General features: G+C 43.8%; 1 protein-coding gene across 1 annotated transcript in view; it reads right to left on the bottom strand.

The window, feature by feature from the left end:
* Window positions 1-15,479, bottom strand: part of LOC140727978 (meprin A subunit beta-like) — a 67,435-nt gene extending 51,956 nt beyond the window's left edge. The window contains exons 1-3 of the mRNA XM_073046040.1: window positions 15,264-15,479; window positions 2,892-2,910; window positions 1,345-1,395 (exon numbers count right to left, since the gene is read on the bottom strand). Of these exons, the coding sequence (XP_072902141.1) occupies window positions 1,345-1,395; window positions 2,892-2,910; window positions 15,264-15,329 (136 nt within the window). The 5' untranslated portion in view covers window positions 15,330-15,479. The remainder of the gene's footprint in view (window positions 1-1,344; window positions 1,396-2,891; window positions 2,911-15,263) is intronic.
* Between the last annotated feature and the right edge of the window lie 7,011 nt (window positions 15,480-22,490).

The raw sequence follows: 22,490 nt of genomic DNA, 5'->3' as shown, positions 1-22,490 counted from the left end.
AAGAAAGACAGCTATGGCCTGTTTGGAATGCTAGTTACAGTGTTTTCTTGGTTGAATTAATTTGAAAGTTTGACAAAAGCATTTTATGTAATTCAAATACAATTAGCCCAAATAAAAGGCCTCAAGTTGGAAGTACAATCTGAACCATTTTCTTCTCTAAACAATTTAGTAGGTAGATCTTGCCTTTCACTAAGGCCGAGGTAGGGGATCTTGGACTTAAAAAGGTTGATGACCACTACTTTAGAGCAAAGGTGCTTGTACAGGATGTTCAGAATGGCCCTGTTTCCATATTGGATGACTCCATGGCAGAGGAGATGCTCCCGCGTGTGTGTGGTGCTCTTTACCTGGGAGCCATAAACACACAGGGTGGTCACTGATGTGTCCAACAGAAGCTTCATCCAGTCAGTGATTAAAATGTGCAGGTCGCTACCACATCAAGCCATTGAGGAAAGTACTGATGATAAGTGTATGATAAACACAGGAAGGGGAGATGAACCAATTCTGCATTACATGTTCTGAGAATTCTATCTAAAATTAGGCAAAACATAGAAAATTGAAGATACTTCCATCACAGCAGGCTACGCCAAAATGGAGCCAGGCAGCAGAGAAACTGAGCCAGCAGTGAAGCCAGCATTTGTTTGTAATCATGAATTACTTGCCTGAAATCAGTCACGGCCCACTGCAGATAGAAAGCGCAGTGGAGGGGCACAGCTATCTAGGTCAGATTAGCAGAAGACCACAGTGTATTAGGCAAGTATTAAGACTATAGGGCCATGAAACAAAGGAGCGGAATTAGGCCATTCAGCCCAACGAGCCTGCTCTGCCATTTGATCACGGCTCTTTTATTTTCATTCTCAACACCATTCTCCTACCTTCTTCCCATAATCTTTGACACCCTTACTAAGTAAGTACTTAATAACCTCTACTTTAAATATGCCCAATGACTTGGCCTGCTCTGTCACCAGTGGCAAATCATTCCATAGATTCACCACCATATGGTTAAAGAAATTCTTCTTCATCACTGTTCTAAAGGGATGTCCTTCTACTCTGAGGCTTGGACTCTCCCAATATTGGAAACATCCTCTCCATATTCGCTCCATCTAGGCCTTTCGAAGAGGGGGAGAGGAGCCCTACACAGCAGGGGGTGTGGAGTTCAACCGGCCAGAAAGAGGATTGCAACCTTCACCCCTGTGACAGGGTGTCCCAAGCATATTTTGAATTGGTGGAATTGGTGTTGTCACGTTGCAGCCAAGTTTGACACAACACACTCCCATTATCTTAACCCTACTGAAAGTAAATATTGACAATGTCCACATCACACGTTTATAAATGGTGTAAAGTTACCTTCATTTATGTTGAATATGTCTTGATCCATTCCAGCGTCGACATCCTCTTCTAAATGAGAGGCCAAAAGGAGTTTACTTCAGTCATCTTTTTCAATGCTGTGAGTATTCAGCACAGAAAGCCATTCTTGACCCTCTGCGCTAGTGCTTTGAAAGAGGGGATGCACTCCCAGATGCCACTGCTGTTCCCACTCTTCCCTCCCCCATCTGCCAATCATCCCTTCTCACCTGGATCAACCCATCACTTGCCAGCACTATCTCGGCCCCTTCCTCTCACTGCTTAATTGAGGCTAACTCTGCTCTAGCCTTTCGGCTTCTATGAAGGGCCTTGACCTGAAGCATTGAATGTCCATTTCACTCCATATTTACTGCCGGACTCACTGAGTTCCTCCAGCACTTTACTTTTGGTTCTGGATTCGAGCATCTGCTGTCTCCATTTCCCCCAACTCTGAATCATTTGCTCCAAGTCTTTATCCAATTCCCGTTGGAACGTTTTTATTGAGCCACCTTCCAGAATGTGACTACCTGAAACATTGATGTTCATTCTTCTTTACATTGCTGGATGGATTTAATATGGAAACTTTAAGCTTTCTCTTCAAGTTATACTTGCTGTTTGTACTTAGAGGCATTCCAAGGTGAATCTGGAAACAAGAATCTGAATGAACCTGCTAATTAAATCTTTATTAATTGCTTCATCCATGGATAAGGTTTTTAAAGGATGCTGACCCATATTGATGGAATGTGGTCGATTGAATGCTGGAGGCTGAGGGGTGTTCTGCTGCCCGGATTATGAGAGGCAGAAACTGGCAGCTGGTATGCTTCTCCTCGGGTTGATTATCCAATACAAGAGGTTTAGCAGCACAGGAGCCCCTCAGGGGACTGTCCTGTCCCCCTTCCACTTCACCATCTACATCTCGGACTCCAGACACAATTTGGAGTCCTGCCCCACCGCCCGCAGAAGTTTTCAGATGATTCAGCAGTTGTGGGCTGTATCAGCCGGGGTCACGAGGCTGAGTACAGAAGAGTGGTGGATGACTTTGTTGAGTGACTTGCGCTGAATCACCTCCAGCTCAACATCACTAAGACAAAGGAGTTGGTGGTAGACTTCAGGAAGGTGAGAACACCCTGCATTCCCATCTCCATCAAGGGAATGGATATGGAAGTCGTCTGGGGCTACAAATACTTGGGAAATCGCCTGGACAATAAGCTGGACTTATTGTAAATATACAGGGGCTCTGCACAAGAAGATACAAAACTGACTGCACTTCCTGAAGAGGGTCCAGTTACTCAGTGTCTGCAGTACTATGCTGCAGATGTGCTACGACTCAGTGGTGGCCAGCATTCAATCAATTTTGGAGAAGGCACTTGAGAATGGGGGATAGTTTACACATACGGATTGAGTAAGTTTGCAGTCAGTTGTTTTGGTGTGTCCAAGGGATAAGTTGAAGTATTTATGGAGACAGCTCATTGTTGTAGACTTCTGAAACCTTTTGTACTTTTATATAAAGTATTCTGCGATGTTTAACAAAAGAGGAAAATAAAACTCACCCGTCTCTTGTGACATTGCCTATTGAAAACAAACGAAAAGATGGAGATTAAAGACAAATAGAAATATTACCAGCCTAATAAAATGAGGTTTTCAAATCACATTACCCACAGCACAAATCAAGATTTCAACTTGAGAAGGATAAATGATTGTACATTTATTATTATAATTTTATCTGGTGTTAATGTAACGTCTTTTGAGTCTGGTGCTCTTAGTGCTAATCCTCATTGATGACACTTGTCTCAATGCTGTCAACAGGTTTTGCTACCTGGGCAGCATAATAACATCCTCAGCATCGCTGGATGTAGAGATTGAGTCAAGAACCAGAAAAGCCTGCTTTGCCTTTGGTCAGCTGAAAGATCGAGTTTGGTCACATAACATCAGGTTGGCCACCAAGTGCAAGGTATACAGGGCCGTTGTCATATCAGCCTTGCTATACGGGTGTGAGATGTGGTGCCCATATCAGAGTCACTTACGCCAGCTTCACCAACTGCAGCAGTGTCACCTACTTTCTCTGATGAAGATCACCTGGCGAGACAAGGTCTCCAATACCGAGGTCCTCTCCCTCGAGCTGGAATGGCAGCAGTTTCAACCTTGGTGATGTCAGCCCAACTGCGCTGGGCAGGACATGTTGTCAGAATACCTGACCGAAGACTGCCCAAGGACATCTTGTACGGCCAACTGTCCAGAGGTATCCGAAAACAAGGAGGCCAGCGACTACTGTACAAGGATGTTCTGCACAGGAGCCTCAGGAAAGCTGACATTGCCCCATCAACATGGGAGGATCTGGCTCAAGATTGCTCACAGTGGAGGGACGCCATCAGGAAAGGTGTGGACGCTGCTGAGAACATGCTTATAGAGGCAACAAATGAAAGGCACAGGAAGCACCACAACAGAGCTTCTGTGTCCTGCTTGCCTGTCAAGGATCGGCCTGTACAGCCACTCTAGGATGCACATATCAAACCCCACTAACTGACAGAAAGGAACCATCATCATCCTGTGGGATGGATAGCCAGAGAGAATGCTACGTAGCCTCCTCCCTGATGAGAGTGAGACAAACAGTCCCCAAGCAGGGTGTGTGGGATCCTTCATGATGATATGGCCCTTTTCTGGCACCTTTCTATATAAATTACCTTGATGACGGGTAAGCTGGTGCCTGTGATGCGTTGTGCAATTTTGCCTACCCACTGCAGAGCCTTCCTGTCCATGGCAATGCAGTTTCCATACCAAGCATTGATGCTGCCTGTTAGGATGCTTTCTACTGCACATCTGTGCAATGACATGAGTATGGAAATGCAAACTCCAGTTCTCCTCAGCCTCCTCAAAAGATAGAGGCATTGGTGAGTTTTCTTGACTGTGTAGGACATTTTCTGGGACCATGAGAAGTTGTGTGTGATGTGTATTCCCAGGAGTTTGAAAATGCATGCAGTTTCCACTGCCTTGCCGCCAGTGTATAGGTGTGTGTGAGTACTGTGAGTTCTTAAGTCAATAAATATCTCTTTTGTCTTGTTGACATTAAGGAGGAGGTTATTTGCCTGGCACCAGGCCTCAATCTCTTCCACTTCCCCTCTGTAGACCGTCTCATTGCTGTTAGTGATAAGCCAGGCTTTGTGTGTTGGTCCTTTACCTCAATGCATTTTCCTGTGGAAACAACTTCTTTACATCTTCACAGAACAGTACAGCACAGAAAGAGGCCTTCTGGCACACAACATTTGTGCCACTCATGATGCCTAATATTATGATCAACCCTGTTAAACCCTGTAAAAATGAGATAAAATAAGATACTTCTCACTATTCTAAACTCAGGGTGTGGAGCAGCTGACTTAAATAATTATCCATGGACAATAAATTCATCCAAGCAACCATTCAAAATGCACCGCCATTACTTGCTCTGGTTTCTCCAACAGCATCACCTGTACCTGCAGCCACCACCACTAAGACAGACAAGGCCAAGAGGCACTAGTGAACACCACTCTCTTCAGATTCCCCTCCAATTCCCTCACCATCGTGGAACTGTATCACTGCCCCTTCTTCATCACTGGGCCTAAGTCTTGGATATTCCTCCCAAGAAACATCAAAGCTCTTCAGAAGTTCAAAAGGACAGATTAACTCTGCTTTCTCAAAGTCAAAGTCCAAGTCACATTGACACATGCACAAATATACGTATGCATAGTTAGCAATGGAAAACTTACTGCTAGAAGAATTACTGGCACATGGCATCAGACACACAAAATTCTCAAGGGAATCGCAAAACTTAACAGAAATTGTACTCAACTTTCATAACAAAAAACAATTATATCAAAATAATAGTTCTTTGTAGTGTTCAGTGATGAAATTGGAGCAGTTAAAGTCAGATGAACAGTATCAGTGGAGTACAGAGGATTACGGAGGCATAAGAGAAGAGCTGGCCAAAGTTGATTGGAAGGGAACACTGGCAGGAATGACGACAACAGCAATGGCTGGAATTTCTGGCAGTAATTCAGAAGGCACAGGATATATACATCCCAAAAAAGAAGTACTCTAAAGGCAGGGTGGCGCAATCCTGGCTGACAAGAAAAGTCAAAGCCGACATAAAAACCAAAGAGAGGGCATATAATAAAGCAAAAATTAACGGTTGTTAGAGGCTTGGGAAGATTTTAAAAACCAACAAAAGGTAACTAATAATGTCATAAAGAAGGAAAAGATGGCATTTGAAGGCAAGCCATTCAATAATTTTAAGGAGGATATCAAAAGTTTCTTCAGATATATAAAGTGAGGGTAGATATCGGACTGCTGCAAAATGATGGTGGAGAGCTAGTAATGGGGGACAAGGAAATGGGGGAAGAACTGAATAAGTATTTTGCATCAGTCTTCACTGTGGAAGACACAGTATGCCAAAATTTGTGAGTGTCGGGGGCAGAAGTGTGCAAATCGCCATTACTAGCGGGATGGTTCTTGGGAAACTGGAAAGTCTAAAGGTAGATAAGTCACCTGGACCAAATGCTCTACACCCTAGTGTTCTGAAAGAGGTGGCTGAAGAGATTGTGGAGGCATGAGTAATTCTCTCAAGAATCAATTGATTTTGGCATGGTTTCACAGAATGAAAAATTGCAAATGTTAGACAGCCCAGTTAGACTAATCTCAGTAGTTGGAAAGATGTTGGAGTCGATTATTAAGGATGTAGTTTTGGGGTACTTGGAGGCACGTGATAATATAGGCCATAGTCAACATGGTTTCCTTAAGGGAAAATCTTGCCTAATATATCTGTTGGAATTCATTGAAAAAATAATAAGCAGGATAGAGAAAGGAGAATTGGTGGATTTTGGATTTTCTGAAGACCTTTCACTAGGTGCCACTCATGAGGCTGCTTAATAAGTTAAGAGCCCATAGTATTACAGATTGACATGTATGATGTTGTAGGCATCACCGAATCATAGATGAAAGAAGATTATAGATGGGAACTTAATGTCCAAGAGCACATGTTGTATCGAAAGGATGGGCAGGAAGGCAAAGGGAGGGCCATTGCTTTGTTGGTAAAATATGAAATCAAATCTTTAGAAAGAGGTGACATAGTGTTGGAAGGAACTGAATCATTGTGGATAGAGCTGTGGAAATGCAAGGGTGAAAAGACCTTGATGGGAGTTGTATATAGATCCTCAAACAATAGTAAGGACGTGGTCTACAAATTACAATGGGAGATAGAAAATGTACGCCAAAAGGGCAATGTCCCAATAATCATGGGGGATTTCAATATGCAGGTAGCTTCAGAAAATCAAGTTGGTGCTGGATTCCAGGAGGGGGATTTTCTAGAGTGCTTACAAGATGGCTTTTTAGAGCAGCTCGCGGTTGGGCCTATGAAGAGATCAGCTATTCTGGACTGGCTGTTGTGCAATGGTCTGGAATTGATTAGAGAACTTAAGGTAAAAGAACCCTTAGGGGAAAATGATCATAATATGATCAAATTCACTCTGAAATTTGTGAAGGAGAAGCTAAAGTCAGATGTATCAGTATTAATAAAGGGAGTTACAGAAGTATGAGAGAGGAGTTGGCCGGAATTGTCAGGTCTAGAATACAAGAGCAGGGATGTGATGCTGAGGATTTATGAGGAACTGGTGAGGTCTCACCTTCAGTATTGTGAACAGTTTTGGACTCCTCATTTAAGAGAAGATGTGCTGGCATTGGAGAGGATCCAGAGGAGGTTCACAAGGGTGATTCCGGGAATGAAAGGGTTATCATACAAGGAATGTTTGATAACTCTGGGTCTGTGCTCGCTGGAATTTAGAAGAATGGGGTGGGGGATCTCATTGAAACCTTTTGAATGTTACCTTACTTTATTGTCACCAAACAATTGATACTAGAGCGTACAATCATCACAGCGATATTTGATTCTGCGCTTCACGCTTCCTGAAGTACAAATTGAAGTAATTATAATAAAAATTTAAATTATAAATCATAATTAGAAAATAGAAAAGGGAAAATAAGGTAGTGCAAGTCAGGTCCAGATATTTGGAAGGTATGGCCCAGATCCGGGTCAGGATCCGTTCAGCAGTCTTAGCACAGTTGGAAAGAAGCTGTTCCCAAATCTGGCCGTACGAATCTTCATGCTCCTGAACCTTCTCCCGGAGGGAAGAGGGACAAAAAGTGTGTTGGCTGGGTGGGTCGTGTCCTTGATTATCCTGGCAGCACTGCTCCGACAGCGTGCGGTGTAAAGCAAGTCCAAGGATGGAAGATAGGTTTGTGTGATGTGCTGGGCTATGCTCACGATCTTCTGCAGCTTCTTCCATTCTTGGACAGGACAACTACCATACCAGGTTGAGATGCACCCTAGAAGAATGCTTTCTATGGTGCATCTATAAAAATTAGTGAGGGTTTTAGGGGACAGGCCAAATTTCTTCAGCTTTCTCAGGAAGTAAAGGCGCTGGTGGGCCTTCTTGGCAGTGGACTCTGCTTGGTTAGACCAAGTCAGGTCATTTGTGATTTGTTTGATTCATTTCATTTGTTGAATGGACTAAACAGAGTTGATGTGGAAAGAATGTTCCCAAGGTGGGGTGGGGAGTCAAGGACAAGAGGTCACAACCTCGGGGTAAAGGTGAGTTCATTTAAAACAGAGATGCGGAGAAATTTCTTTAGTCAGAGGATGGTGAATTTATGGAATTTATTACCACAGGCAGCTGTGGCAGCCAGGTCAGTGAGGGTATTTAAGGCAGAGTTTGATAAGTTCTTGATTGGACATGGCACGGGGAGAAGGCTGAGGAGGGGCAAAAAGGATCCGTCATGTTTGAATGGCAGAGCAGACTTGATAGACCAAATGGCCTATTTCTGTTCCTATGTCTTACTGTCTAATTGATTGGAAAACAACACTGGCAGGAATGACAGCAGAGCAGCAATAGCTGCAGTTTCTGGAAGCAATTCAGAAGGCATAGGATATATACATCCCAACGAGGAAGAAGTATTCTAAAGGCAAGATGACACAACCACGGCTAACAAGAGAGGTCAAAGCCGACATAAAAGCCAAAAGGAGGGCATATAATAGAGCAAAAATTAGTGCAGAGTTAGAGGAACTTTTAAAACCCACCAGAAGGTAACTAAAATAGTCATTATGATGGTAAAGATGGAATCCGAAAGCTAGCCAATAATATCAAAGAGGATACCGGGAGTTTCTTCAGATACGTGGTGTAAATGAGAGGCAAGAGTGGATATTGGACCATTAGAAAACGATGCTGGAGAGGTAGTAATGGGGGACGTGGAATAGCAGACGAACAGAATAAGTATTTTACATCAGTCTCCACTGTGGAAGACACTAGCAGTGTGGTGGCAGTTCCAGGTGTGACGGGTCATGAAGTTACCATTATTAGAGAGGAAGTTCTTGGGAAACTGAAAGATCTGAAGGTGGAGGAGTCACCTGGACCAGATGATGTACACCCCAGGGTTCTGAAAGATATGGCTGAAGAGATTGTGGAGGCATTGTTAATGATCTTTTGAGAATCACTAGATTCTGAAATGTTTCTATAGACTGGAAAATTGCAAATGTTATTCCACTTTTCAAGAAGGGAGAGAGGCAGAAGAAAGGAAACTGTAAACCAATTAATCTGACCTCAACGGTTGGGAAGATGTTGGAGTTGATTATTAAGGATGAAGTCTCAGGGTACTTGGAGGCACATGATAAAATAGGCCATAGTCAGAATGAGTTCCTCAAGAGAAAACCTTGAGGAAACCTGAAAAACCTGCTGGAATTCTTTGAAGAAATAACAAGCAGGATAGACAGAGGAGAATCTGTTAATGTTGTGTTCTTGAATTTTCAGATGGCATTTGACAAGGTGCCATACATGAAGCTGCTTAACAAGCTACGAGCCCTTGCCATTGCAGGACAGATTCTAGCATGGATAAAGCAGTGGCTGATTGGCAGGCGGCAAAAAGTCGAAATAAAGAGAGCTTTTCTGGTTGGCTGCTGGTGACTAGTGGTGTTCCACAGGGTCCATTTTGGGGCCAGTTCTTCTTAAGTTATATGTTAATAGGCTGTATCACTGTCTGGTATTGGGGGAGGGGAAGCTATTGCACAGGACCGAAAGAAGCTGCAGAGGGTTGTAAATTTAGTTGGCTCCATCTTGGATACCAGCCTACAAAGTACCTGAAGTACTTTAATAGGCGATGTCTCAGAAAGGTAGCATCCATTATTAAGGACTTCCAGGACCCAGGGCATGTCCTTTTCTCACTGTTACCATCAGGTAGGAGGTACAGAAGCCTGAAGGCACACACTCAGTGAATCAGGAACAGCTTCTTCCCCTCTGCCATCCGATTCCTAAATGGACATTGAACCCTTGAACACTACCTCACTTTATGAATGTATATTATTTGTTTTTTGCATGATTTTTAATCGATTCAATATACATATACTGTAATCGATTTATTTATTTATCCGTTTATTTATTTATTTTTCTTTTATATTATGTATTGCATTGAAGTGCTACTGCTAAGTTAACAAATTTCACAACACAGGCCGGTGATAATAAACCTGATTCTGATTCTAATTCTGATAAATGATTTGGACAATGGAATTGATATAAAGTTTGCAGACCATATACTTTATAAAAATACATGGAGTGGCAGGTCATTTTGAGGAAGTAGAGAGGATACAGGAGGATTTAGACAGATTAGGAGAATGGGTAGATAAATAGCAGATAGAATACTGTGTCGGGAAGTGTATGGTCGTGCATTTGGTGGAAAAAATGAAAGGATAGACTATTTTCTTTTTGAAGAGAAAATACAAAACACTGAGGCGCAAATGGACTTTGGAGTCCTTGAATAGGATTCCCTAAAAGTTAATTTGCAGGCTGAGTTGGGTGGTGAGGAAGGCAAATGCGATGTTAGTATTCATTGAAGAAGGACTAAAATATAAAAGCAAGGATGTAATGTTGAGACTTTATGAAGCAATGGTGAGGCCTCACTTGGAGTATTGTGAGCCATTTGTGCCCCTTATCTTAGAAAGGATGTGCTGAAGCTGGAGAGGGTTTAAAGTAGGTTTATGAAAAAGATTCCATGATTGAATGGCTTGCCATATGAAGAGCATTTGATGGCTCTTGGCTTTGTATTCACTCGAATTCAGAGGAATGAGGAGAGACCTAATTGAAACCTATTGAATGGTGAAAGGCCTCGATAGAGTGTATGTGGAGAGGATGATTCCTATGGTGGGAGAATCTATGATTGGAGGATGCAGCCTCAGAATAGAGGGGCATCATTATAGAATGGAGATGAGGAGGAATTTCTTTAGCCAGAGAGGGATGAGTCTGTGGAATACTTTGCCACAGGCATCTGTGGAGGCCAAGTCTTTGTGTATATTTAAGGCAGAGGTTGATTGGCTACTTGATTGATTGGCCAGGGCATGAAGGGATGGGGGAGAGGCAGGAGACTGGGGCTGAGGAAAATTGGATCAGCCATGATGAAATGGTGGAGCAGGTTCCTTGGGCCAAATGTTCTAATCCTGCTCCTATATCTTATGTTTTTATGGAATGATACTAGCATGGATAAAACATTAGCTAATAGGCAGGAGGCAAAGAATGGGAATAAAGAGAGCCATTTCTGGATGGCTGCCTGTGACTAATGGTGTTGCACAGAGGTCTGTGTTTGGGCTGCTTTTTTAACGTTATACGTGAATGATTTGTATTGTATAATTGATTGGTTTGTGGCAATGTTTGAGGATGATACAAAGATAGGTGGAGGAACAGGTAGTTTTGAGGAGGTAGAGAGGCTAAAGGAGGATTTAGACAGATTAGAAAAATGGGCAAAGAAGAGGCAGATGGAATATAGTGTCAGAAAGTATTTGGCCATGCACTTTGGTACAAGAAATAAAAGTGTAGACTATTTCTAAATGGAGAGAAAATTCAAAAATCAGAGGTGCAAAGGGACTTGGCAGTCCTCATGAAGGATTTCCTGAAGTTTAAGTTGCAGGCTGAGTTGGTGGTGAGGAAGGCAAATGCAATATTAGCATTCATTTTGAGAGAACTAGAATATAAAGCAAAGAGGTAACGGCGTAGAGCACTGGTGAGGCCTCACTTGGAGTATTGTGAGCAGTTTTGGGCCCTTATCTAAGAAAGGACGTATTAACAGTGGCGAGGATTCAAAGGAGGTCCAAGAGAATGATTCTAGGAATGAAAGGGTTACCATATGAGGTCTGATTGATGGCTCTGGACCTATAATCACTAGAATTAAGAAAAACGAGGGAAGAACTCATTGAAACCTATCGAATGTTAAAAGGCCTTGATAGAGTGGATGTGGAGAGGATGGTTCCTATGGTGGGAGAGTCTAAGACCAGAGGACTCAGCCTCAGGATATGGGACGTCTGCTTAGAACGGAGTTGAAAAGGAACAGAGAGTGGTGAATCTGTAGAATCTATTATCACAGGTAGCTGCAGAGGTCGTCATTGGGTATATTTTAGGCAGAGGTTGATAGATTCATGATTAGTCAGGGGATGCAGGGAGAAGGCAGGAGATTGGGGCTGAGAGGGAAATGGATCAGCCATGATGAAATGGTGGAGCAGACTCACTGGGCCAAATGGACTAATTCTGCTCCTATATCTTATGGTCTTAAAAGTGGTCACTGTGCTGCTATGCTGAACTATGATTAGGATTGTGATAGTTGGTTCAAGAACTGAGTGGTTGAAGCTGTTTTTGAACCTGATGGCATGGGACCTCAGTCTTCTGTATCTGCTGCCCAATGGTAGCTGTGAGATGTTGGGATGGACTGGATGGTGGGAAATTTTGATGATGAAAGATGCCTTCTTTAGTCACTGCTTCCTGTAGAATCTACCGCTGGTGGGGAAGGATGTTTCACAGGGTGTATTGGGCTGAGTCCATTATCCTCTGCAGCTTCTTACGTCCCTGCACATTCAAATTTCCATACCAGACCATGATGCACCAGGGAGATTAATTTCAGCAGTACATCTGTGAGGGTTTGCTAGAGTGTTCGGTGAATAATGAGCCTCCTTGAACTTCTAAGAATGTAAAGACTTTGGAGCCAACTTCGCACTAAAATTGACCATTTTTGCTTTTATTGTATTTCTCTTGTACAAAATTGTATGTAACACCCTGGGAAAGGCTTCACTGGTAATATAATGGTCTTTCTGAAGCAGCATTTGGATTATGGTTAGAGATAACAGGTGCTTTGGAATGTGAGCTGAGTCCTTTGTTCAGCGGGAGATGAAGAGAGAAGACATTGGAGGGAACTGTTCTTAGGATAAGAGCACAAAAACATGAGAAATAGGAGCAGGAGTAGGCCATCTATCCTGTCGAGCCTTGCTCCGCCATTCAATAAGAACATGGCTGATCTGGCCATGGACTCATCTCCACCTACCTGCCTTTTCTCCATAACCCTTAATTCCCCTACTATGCAAAAATCTATCCAAGCTTGTCTTAAATATATTTACTGAGGTAGCCTCCACTGCTTCATTGGGTAGAGAATTCCACAGATTCACCACTCTCTGGGAAAAGCAGTTCCTCCTCATCTCCATCCTAAATCTACTCCCCCAATTCTTGAGGCTATGTCCTCTAGTTCTAGTCTCACCTATCAATGGAAACAACTTTCCTGCCTCTATCTTATCTATCCCTTATATAATTTTATATGTTTCTATAAGATCTCCTCTCATTCTTCTGAATTCCAGTGAGTACAGTCCCAGGTGACTCAATCTTTCCTCATAGTCTACCACCCTCTTCTCCGGAATCAACCTGGTGAACTTCCTTTGCATTGCCTCCAAAGCCAGTATATCCTCCCACAAGTAAGGAGACCAGAACAGCATGTGGCCTCACCAGTACCCTGTGTAGTTGCATCATAACCTCCCTGCTCTTGAATTCAATCCCTCTAGCAATGAAGGCCAACATTCCATTTGCCTTCTTGATAGACTGCTGCACCTGTAAACCAACCTTTTGTGATTCATGCACAAACACTCCCAAGTCCCTCTGTAAACACAAAGTACACTGCAGATGCTGTGGTCAAATCAAGATGTACAAAAAAGCTGGATGAACTCAGCAGGTCGGGCAGCATCCGTTGAAAGAAACAGTCAATGTTTCGGGTCGAGACGAAGTCCTGACGAAGGGTCTCGACCCGAAACATTGACTGCTTCTTTCAACGGATGCTGCCCGACCTGCTGAGTTCATCCAGCTTTTTTGTACGTCCCAAGTCCCTCTGCACAGCAACATGCTGCGATTTGTTACCATTACCACGACCCGGTGGGGAGATCGTGATTCGATGGAGCCAGGCAGTGAGATTGACTGAGGATCGGTGAATTGAGCTCCAACTGGTGCACATTTATTTGACTGTTTAATTTTAATCGGCCCTTTTTGGTTTTTCTCTTTCTTTTGAGATTCATAAATATAATTATTTTAATCATATGCAGTGTGCTGTCTGTTATTTCATGCACTGAGTTGTAACAGGGTAGCGTATTGCACAGCGTCCACACAAGCCGGAGTTCAGGAGGCGGGGAGAGCCATCTCAATCTCGTGGCTTTGGTGGGACCGGAGTCAGACTTATGCAGTCAAGGAAAGGTTTCATGTACTTACGTTATAAATAATATGGTTTTCTAATGAATGCTGCTTATCTGATGTTACGTGCCTGTGATGCTACTGCAGGTAAGTTTTTTACTGCACCTGTGCAGTCATGTCCTTGTGCTTATTAGAATAAACTCGACTTTGACTTTGATTACAGCCTTCCAGACTGAACAATGAACTCTCCGACTTTAGGGAACTTCCCATTTCTTTTGGTCCTGACATCATGTTGGATCGGACTTTCTATTCCTGCTAGAATATTCAGGTTTGCTGGGCATGTCCCTCAACCTTGATATTAACACCCAAAGGTGGCACAGTGTCACAGCAGGCAGAGCCACTTTCTCGCCGTGCTGGAGGCCCGAGTTCAATCCTGACCTTGGCTGATGTCTATGTGGAGGCTGCCAGTTTGCCCTGTGATCAAGTGGGTTTCCTTTAGGGGCTCAGGTCTCCACAAGTATCCAAAGATGCATGGGTTGGTGATTAATTGGCTGCTTTAAGTTCCACCCCGCCCCCCTCGGTGTGTGGGTGAGTGATAGACTGTGGGAGGGGGGTGGTTGATGGGAGCATGGGGAGAATAATAATGGGATTTGTGTAAATGGTTGTTAGCTGGTCAGTGTGGATTGGTGGGGAGAAGGTCCTGTTTCTGTGCTGTGTGGCTGATTCTCTGTAACGTGTTTCAAAATGCACCCTCCAGCATTTTGTGTGTGTTGCATCAGGTTCAAGAACAGCTAATTCCCTTCAGCCATTTGATTCTTGAACCAAACAGCAAAACAGTAACTTCTGAAGGTTAGCAACACTATCAGCACTTTGATTAATTGGCACTAAAATGGACTGTCCATTGCATCTCTGCATACATATAAGATAAGATAAAACTTTATCCATAAGGAGTTTATTGTTGCAAGCTTGTTCTGTCAGAAGATGTACTTTAAAATACAAAATGTAAGCAGTGAGGTACGAAGAAGAATCCAAAACGTGCAGTAAAAAGTAATAATGCAAAATACTGATGTGACAGTGAAACTGTATACTTATATACTTAAAGAGGAGGAGGAGCGTTATGTAAGAAAGGTTGTGTTATTATTCCTCCAACATGTTAATCAATCTGCCTTACCTCAGTATTGTATCTAACCTCCTCTAAACGTCCCGTTGGAGTGAAGCTTACCTACAGCAGCAAAGGGAAACCATTCAAGCTGCCTTTTCTTTTAACCAGAAGCAAGCCCACTCCAACGTCAGTCACTCGGGTGCAGGACGCACTTTGTTGCTGGATTATAAGACTCATGCAAACTTTGCAAAGCAGCTAACAGTTAGTGGTTATAAGCTGCTCCCTATAAGCATAAAGCCACTGACATTGAATCATTAACTTACCAAATCTAGTGGGATAGCTGAAACTGCAAAACAGCAGAAGGACAGGCAGAGAAAGCAGGAAACCATTCTGTCCGATGTCCAGCAAACAACGTGCTTCTGATGTGCATTTGTCTTCTTGTGCTTTAGGACTTTAGCCTCTGAGATGTTGACTTCAGCGAGAACTTTGGCACCTTTTCCGGAAGAAAGGTCGAACAAACGAAGATTGCACTTCTCCTTCCAGCTACTTTCAGGTGTGAATTTGGGTAACTACCTCAGGTATTGTTTTGTGACATCACACTTGTACTGGTTGGATACTTCAAATTCCAGTACAGAAGTTTTGAGTTAACTACAAATGTTCCTTTATCCTAACTTCAAGTCTTCTTATTTTATCTACCACTGATCCAGGGAAAAGTTCCCTTCCCTGTCTATTGTATCTATCCCCATCGTAATTTTATACTGTATATCTCAACTATGACCCCTCCTAACCTCCTCTACACTGAGGAAAACAGTACCAGCCTATGCAATCTCTCATAGCTCAAGTTTTGCAATCAAGCAATATTCCTGTGAATCTTTGCTGCACCCTCTCTAGCTTAATCACACCTTCCTACAGCTGGGAAAGCAGAACTACTCACATTCCACACAACCAACGAACAACGTGTATGACTCTAGATTAGATTAGAATAGATTCAACTTTATTGTCATTGTGGCGAGTACAGATACAAAGCCAATGAAATGCAATTAGCATCTAACCAGAAGTGCAAAACAATAGTGTTATTTACAAAATAACTGTGAATAAAAAGTAAGTGCTACAGCATACAAACATAAAAGTATTGAGACAGTACAATATGGGTGCAATACTGCTTAGCGCTGTGATGTGGGGTTCAGCAGCGTCACAGCCTCAGGGAAGAAGCTCTTCCTGAGCCTGCTGGTGCGGGAGCAGAGGCTCCTGTAGTGCCTACCAGACAGGAGGAGAGTAAAAAGTCCATGGTTAGGGTGAGATGAATCCTTGATAATGCTTTTCACCCTGCCAGGCAGCGTTTATGGTAGATGGTGGGCATTTGGGTGCCAATAATCCATTGGGCAGTTTTCACCACCCGCTGGAATGCTTTGTGGTCCGATACTGGTCAATTGCCATACCACACTGAGATGCAGATGGTGGGTATGCTCTCAGTGGTACAGAGGTAAAAGTCCGCCAATATCCTGGGAGAGAGGTGATCTTTTTTGATGCTCCACAGGAAATAAAGGCACTGTTGCATCTTTTTGATCAGGATGGAGGAGTTCAGGGACCAGGTGAGATCATTGGAAAGGTGGACACCAAGGAATTTGAAGCTCTGTTGATGTAGATGGGGACATGAGTGTGGCTCCTAGCATACTTGAAGCCCACAATGATCTCCTTGGTCTTCTGGGTGTTAAGGGCTAGGTTGTTATCAGCACACCACACAGCCAGGTGCTGGACCTCATCCCTGTAGACCATCTCATCACTCCTCTGATCAGGCCAACCACCGTGGTGTCGACTGCAAACTTGATTATGCAGTTAGAACTGTGTACAGGAATGCAATCATAGGTGAAAAGGGAGTACAGAAGAGGGCTCTGCACACAGCCTTGAGGCACGCCAGTATTCAGGATGAGAATGGAGGAGGAGAGGTTGTCTAATTTAACAGATTGGGGTCTGTTAGTCAGAAAGTCCAAGGTCTAATTGCAGAAGGATGAGCAGATACCAAGCTGGTGAATTTTGGCAATCAGCTTGGAAGGGATCACAGTATTGAATGCCGAATTAGTATGAAGTCCCGACTCGGTGTCTCAGCTGATGAAGGCAGGCCTTCTTGACCACTCTTGATGAAGGGGCTTGGCCTGAAACATCGACTGTTTATTGCCCTCCTTAAAAGCTGCCTGACTTGCTGAGACTGTCCATCATTTGTGTGTGTTACTCCAGATCTCCAGCATCTGCAATCTCTTACACCACTCTGTCTACTTATGTCATCTCTTTCAGTGAACTATGTACTTGTATCCCTTGGTCTTGCTGTTGAGTAACACTCCCCGGGGTCCTGCGATTCACTGTGCAAGACCAGTCTGGTTTAAGTCAAGTCAAGTCAGGTCAAGTTTATTGTCATTCGATCTCAAAGCAAAACTGAATGAGCCAATTTCACTAGAGGAAGTATCCTCAGTCATTTCTATACAGCAGACTGGTAAATCTCCTGGACCTGATGGGTTCTCTGTAGAATTCTATAAATCATTTTCCTCATTGCTTTCACCTCAACTAACCTTGGTTTTATCTGACTCGTTTAAACAAGATAAGTTGCCAGCATCATTTATCTTTCTTTTAGTGAAAAGAGGCTAACATCCAACAGAATGTTCTTCATACAGGCTGATCTCTTTGCTAAATGTTAATGTTAAAATTTTGGGTAAAGTTTTGACCCGTAGATTGGGGAACATTCTAACTTTAATTGTTTCTGAAGACCAGACTGGTTTTATTAAAAATTGTCTCTCTTTTTTCAATATACAGCATCTATTTAATATGTTATACTCTCCTTCAGCTGGGATTCCTGAATGTGTCATTTCTTTAGACGCAGAGAAAGCGTTTAATCATGTGGAATGGAACTATCTCTTTGCGGTTTTAGAAAAATTTGATCTTGGACAATGTTTTATTAGGTGGATTAAATTGTTATACTCCCATCCCACTGCCCCTGTTTTGACTAACTATCAGCAATCCCAACCTTTCAATCTTAAACGTGGCACCCGGCAAATGTGCCCTTTAAGTCCCTTACTTTTTGATCTGCCCATAGAGCCATTGGCAATTGCATTTCGTGGCTGCGCTGATCTGATGGGCATTTGGAGGGGGTGGATGTTGAGCACAAAGTCTCTTTTTATGCTGATGATCTTTCACTTTTTATATCAAATCTGACTACCTCCCTACATCCAACGTTTTCACTCCTTAACAAATTTAGCCAGTTTTCCGCATACAAACTTAATTTACATAAAAGTGAACTCTTTCCAGTAAACAGAGAAGCACAAATGTTAGAGTTTCACAACCTCCCTTTTAAAGTAGTGAACAATCAATTTACTTACCTTGGCATTACAGTAACAAGGAACTATAAGCGTCTTTTTGGAGAAAATTTTACTAATTTCTTAAATCATATAAAACAGAGTCTAGTACAGTGGTCACCCCTGTCCATGTTCCTGATGGGTCAAATTAATGTCATTAAAATGTATATCCTTCCTAAATTTTTTTACTTATTTCAATCTTTACCAATTTTTATTTCTGAAGCTTTACAGCAAACATCTCTGATTAAATAAAGCTCACCTTCAAAAACCTAAAAGGATAGGTGGTATGGCCTTGCCCAATTTCTGCTTTTTTACTGGGCAGCCAACATACGCTGTCTTATTTTTTGCTCTTACTTTTATAATCAGTCTGACTGCCCAATATGGGTGGCAATGGAGTTGAACTCTAATAAGAATTTCTCTATCTCCGCACTTATTGGATCTGCACTTCCTTGCCATCCGCCCAGACCAATTATTAGCCCTGTTATCAGGCACACTTTGAGAATATGGGCTCTGTTTAGAAAGTACAATGGTCTTCACAGTTTCTCTCTCTCTCTAGTCCTATCTTACAAAATAATCTCTTTCAGCTTCCATGCACAATTTAACATTTCAAGTCTGGCACAGAAACGGCATTATGTGCTTTTAAGATCTTGCTTTTAAAACAATCGTTTTGCACTTTTGTAAAGATGTAAAAAAACTTTACAAACAACTGTCTGTAAAGTTCAACCTACCCAACACTCACTTCTTTAGATATCTCCAAATTAGACATTTTATCAACCCTTTAATATCAAACTTCCCTGAGGTACCTGATAAAAATGTTGTTGACTTGTTTCTTCACTTGAATCCATTGTGTAAAGGTTTAATATCTACTATTCGAGATAAGTTAGCGACTTTGAGGCGAGCCCCCCTTGACAAAATTAAAACTGTCTGGGAGCAAGATTTAAATTTTCCTTTGTCCAATGATGTATGGGATTCAATTCTCAAGTCAGTTAATTCAACTTCTTTATGTGGTCGCTATTGCCTGTTACAGTTTAAGGTTGTACACAGGGCTCATATGTCTAAAACTAAATTATTGCATATCTATCCAGACATTAGTCCCTGTTGCGACAAGTGTAAAGGGGGCGAGGCTTCCTTTATTCATATGAATTGGACTTGCCCTGACTTGGAGAAATACTGGAGAGATGTCTGTAACGGGGGGGTTCTTCTTTTTCTTTGTTACTGTGTATGTAATCAAAATGGCGTCTTTGTTTTGTTAAAAGTAGGAATGCTGGCGCCTGTGTTAATAGTAGGAATGCTAGCGTCTTTGTTATGATAAGTGCTGGAAGCTTGTTTGGGACTGTAAACTGATTGTTGGCGGGATTTTGGAGAGTCGGCGCGATGGAGTTAGAGAGAGACGATGGGATGCTGGAAGCTGGGCGACAGAACAGACCCCGAGTGGAGGGTCCCCAGCCCAAGGTTTTCGGTGATGAGAGGAGATGGAGACAGAGGAGTGTGGAGCGTCTGGTCGACCACCGTGGGGGTCCCAGGAGGGGGGTCGAGGAAGTCGGAGGGGATCGAATGCCATAAGACTTCAGTAATTGAGCTCCAATGGTTGTGCACAAAGTGGTTTGGACTTTGATAAGTTTGGCGCCTTTTCTTTTTTTTCTCTTATTCATATATACTGTATCATTAGTAATCGCTTAGTTATAGTAATCTTTATAAATTGTACTCATTTAATCACATAAGGTGTACTGTCTGTTTTTTGGGCGAGGCGGGGAACATCACACAGCATCCACACCAGCTGATTACCCAGTTTGGCGGGGCCGAAGGCTGCTCCCCCTAGACTAGAACGAGTTTGAGTGATGCCTGAGGCGACCCAGGGGTTACATTGTGGGGGCTCGTCCGGGATTGATTTCTGTGGAAGCTGTGTGATCGCCCTCTTTAAATTATGTCTGCGGCGAAGAGCTGGTGTGCCTTTGTGGGTGTGCGATTGCCGGTTGTCTCTGCATGTGTGTTGGGTGGGGTGGCTGCTGTTGGTAGCCCGGGGGTCGTTGTTCGAGTTCCGACTAGCGCTGACGAAATGGTGGTGGGGCCATGGGCTGTCCATTCTGTTAAGAGTGCGAGGAAGGTCTGGTTGGAATGTTTCAGCAGTGGTAGGCTCCGCCCGGTTGTTGGAATAATGTCCAGCCCTAAAGGGGCGGAGACGTGGGCAGAGCAGACCTCTCAGTTGTTGGGTGAGTGGCAGTGCTTGGCTGAGGGAAAGCGACAGGGATTGGTTGAAAGTTTGAGTAGGCGGGCTGGTAGCGTTGTTAGAACTGTCGGGCGCAATTACCTCGAAGTGACAGCTGCCAGTTCTGGAAAAGTGTGGGAAAATGCGTGTGGGTTGATTGGAAGTCAAATACCGCAGCTGGGGGGCTTATCATATCCGTGGCAGGAGATTGGTGGGAAGTTTTTAGGGTATCCCTTTTGGTTAGGAGGGCAGATAAATTGCTTGCGGAGCCAGGGAGATCTGTCAAGGGGATCAGTTGTTCCGTTGATCCGAGAGGTGTCGGGAAACTTAGAGGAGGCCCAGTGGGGGAACGGCTTGGGGTCTCTGGGGGAGCACGTTCCCAGCAATGTACCAAGGAACTCCCGCAAGGAACAGACCCTATTCCTGAAGGCTTAGAGGGACCACGCACTCAGGTGTTGTTACGGATGGATAGAGGTCAAGTTAAAGCCATCCTCAGCACCGGGGCACCGGTTAAGTTGCTGTACAGTTTGTTTTATAACCGTTTTTGGAAGCCTTTACCCTTGATGACATTGACGGCACTGGAGATTTGGGGTACCAGTGCTGGTGATTATAAAGACGACGGTTGTTGGTCAGTGAAAATGGAGTTCTTAGAGGCAAATGTGGAGGTGACTGAGGTTCGTGAATCGTTAATGCTGATGTGTCCGGACACTGTTGAGACGGGCAGCGTTTCGGTTATGGAGAGAACCAATATCCTGTTGGTGCGCTTGGGGGCCTGCCCGGAGGAGGCAGGTGCGAGCTGTTTGGAGGCATTATCGATGCACCCAGAGTTTCGAGCTGCTTGTGCGGACGTGTGTAGCAGCATTGGGCCGATACCGAATTCAAACAAGAGCCGGTGGTGGTATGGCCTGGAGGAGTATCTGAGGGTGAGACCCTCTTAGTGGACGCTGTGAAATACCACGAGGGAGGGGAGTTGACCGCTGAAGACACCTCGGTGAGGCAGAGGTTGCGGCGACTGGCCCCTACAGCGTGGCAGACGTAGGCAGCGTGTGTGTGGATTATATTGGGCCGTAGAGGCGATGGCCTATCTGAGTGGTGCGAAGAGGTTTAAGGTGCTGGATCTGAGGAGTGGAGGTTGCCAGATCCCGATGAGTGAGGCCGACAAGGAGAAGACGGCGGTTATAAGTTCCCTAGGAGTCTTCCGGTCCGAAAAGATACCACAGGGTATCTCCGGAGCCCTTGCAACCTTCCTGCAGGGCATATGGAAGACCATGGGGGTGTGGAGGCTTTTGGAATTTTGACGTATGTGGATGATCTCTTGGTATTTGGATTTGCCTCAGGAGAATATGAAGTGAGGTCGTTGCAGGAGCGGCTGAGAACTACAGAGTTAAAGTGTTTTCTGGACACGTGCCAGGGCTGGCGAAGGTCGCAGCTCGTGAGTGTCTGTCTCTACGGAATCAAGTTTGAAATGAAGACTGAGAGACCGGAGAGAGTGATCTGGAACTATTTGAAAGACTTACAAGTTGGAGAGAACGAAGAAAGTTGTTTGACTGAAGGCCACAGCAAACTGAGAGCCTGGAGAAGGGAGCTTGCGGAGGTGAAGAAATTGCGGACAAATCTTGGAAGGGGGAAGCGGTAGCTTGAAGGGATCCTGAAGATGACCATCGACAGTTCAAATGAAGTGCAAAACCTGAAGGTTGATCTGGAAGAAGTCATGAAGAGAAAAAAAAGCTGGAGAGAAGTGCAGTGAATACTGAACTGGAGGGTGACCAATCTTTAACTGCTGCTTTTCAGGTCGGGGTGGAAGAAGCTGTTGGAGTAACTGCATTCCAGATTGAGATGGCCGGGATGCAGGAGTCAGAACTGCTGAGCCAGGGGCCAGAGAAGATGATAATCTCAATTGCAGGAGGCTGAAGAGACTGCAGGAGCAGTGCAGGTCACGTGTTTCCGTTTGGAGAAGATCAAACAGCAGCTACCGATCAAAGAAATGAGGAAGAATACGG

This window comes from Hemitrygon akajei, chromosome 1 (assembly GCF_048418815.1).
Source record: "Hemitrygon akajei chromosome 1, sHemAka1.3, whole genome shotgun sequence".
NCBI classification, from domain to species: Eukaryota; Metazoa; Chordata; class Chondrichthyes; order Myliobatiformes; family Dasyatidae; genus Hemitrygon; species Hemitrygon akajei.
Note: the sequence above shows the minus strand (reverse complement) of the source record. Positions and strands in the feature narration are given on the sequence as shown.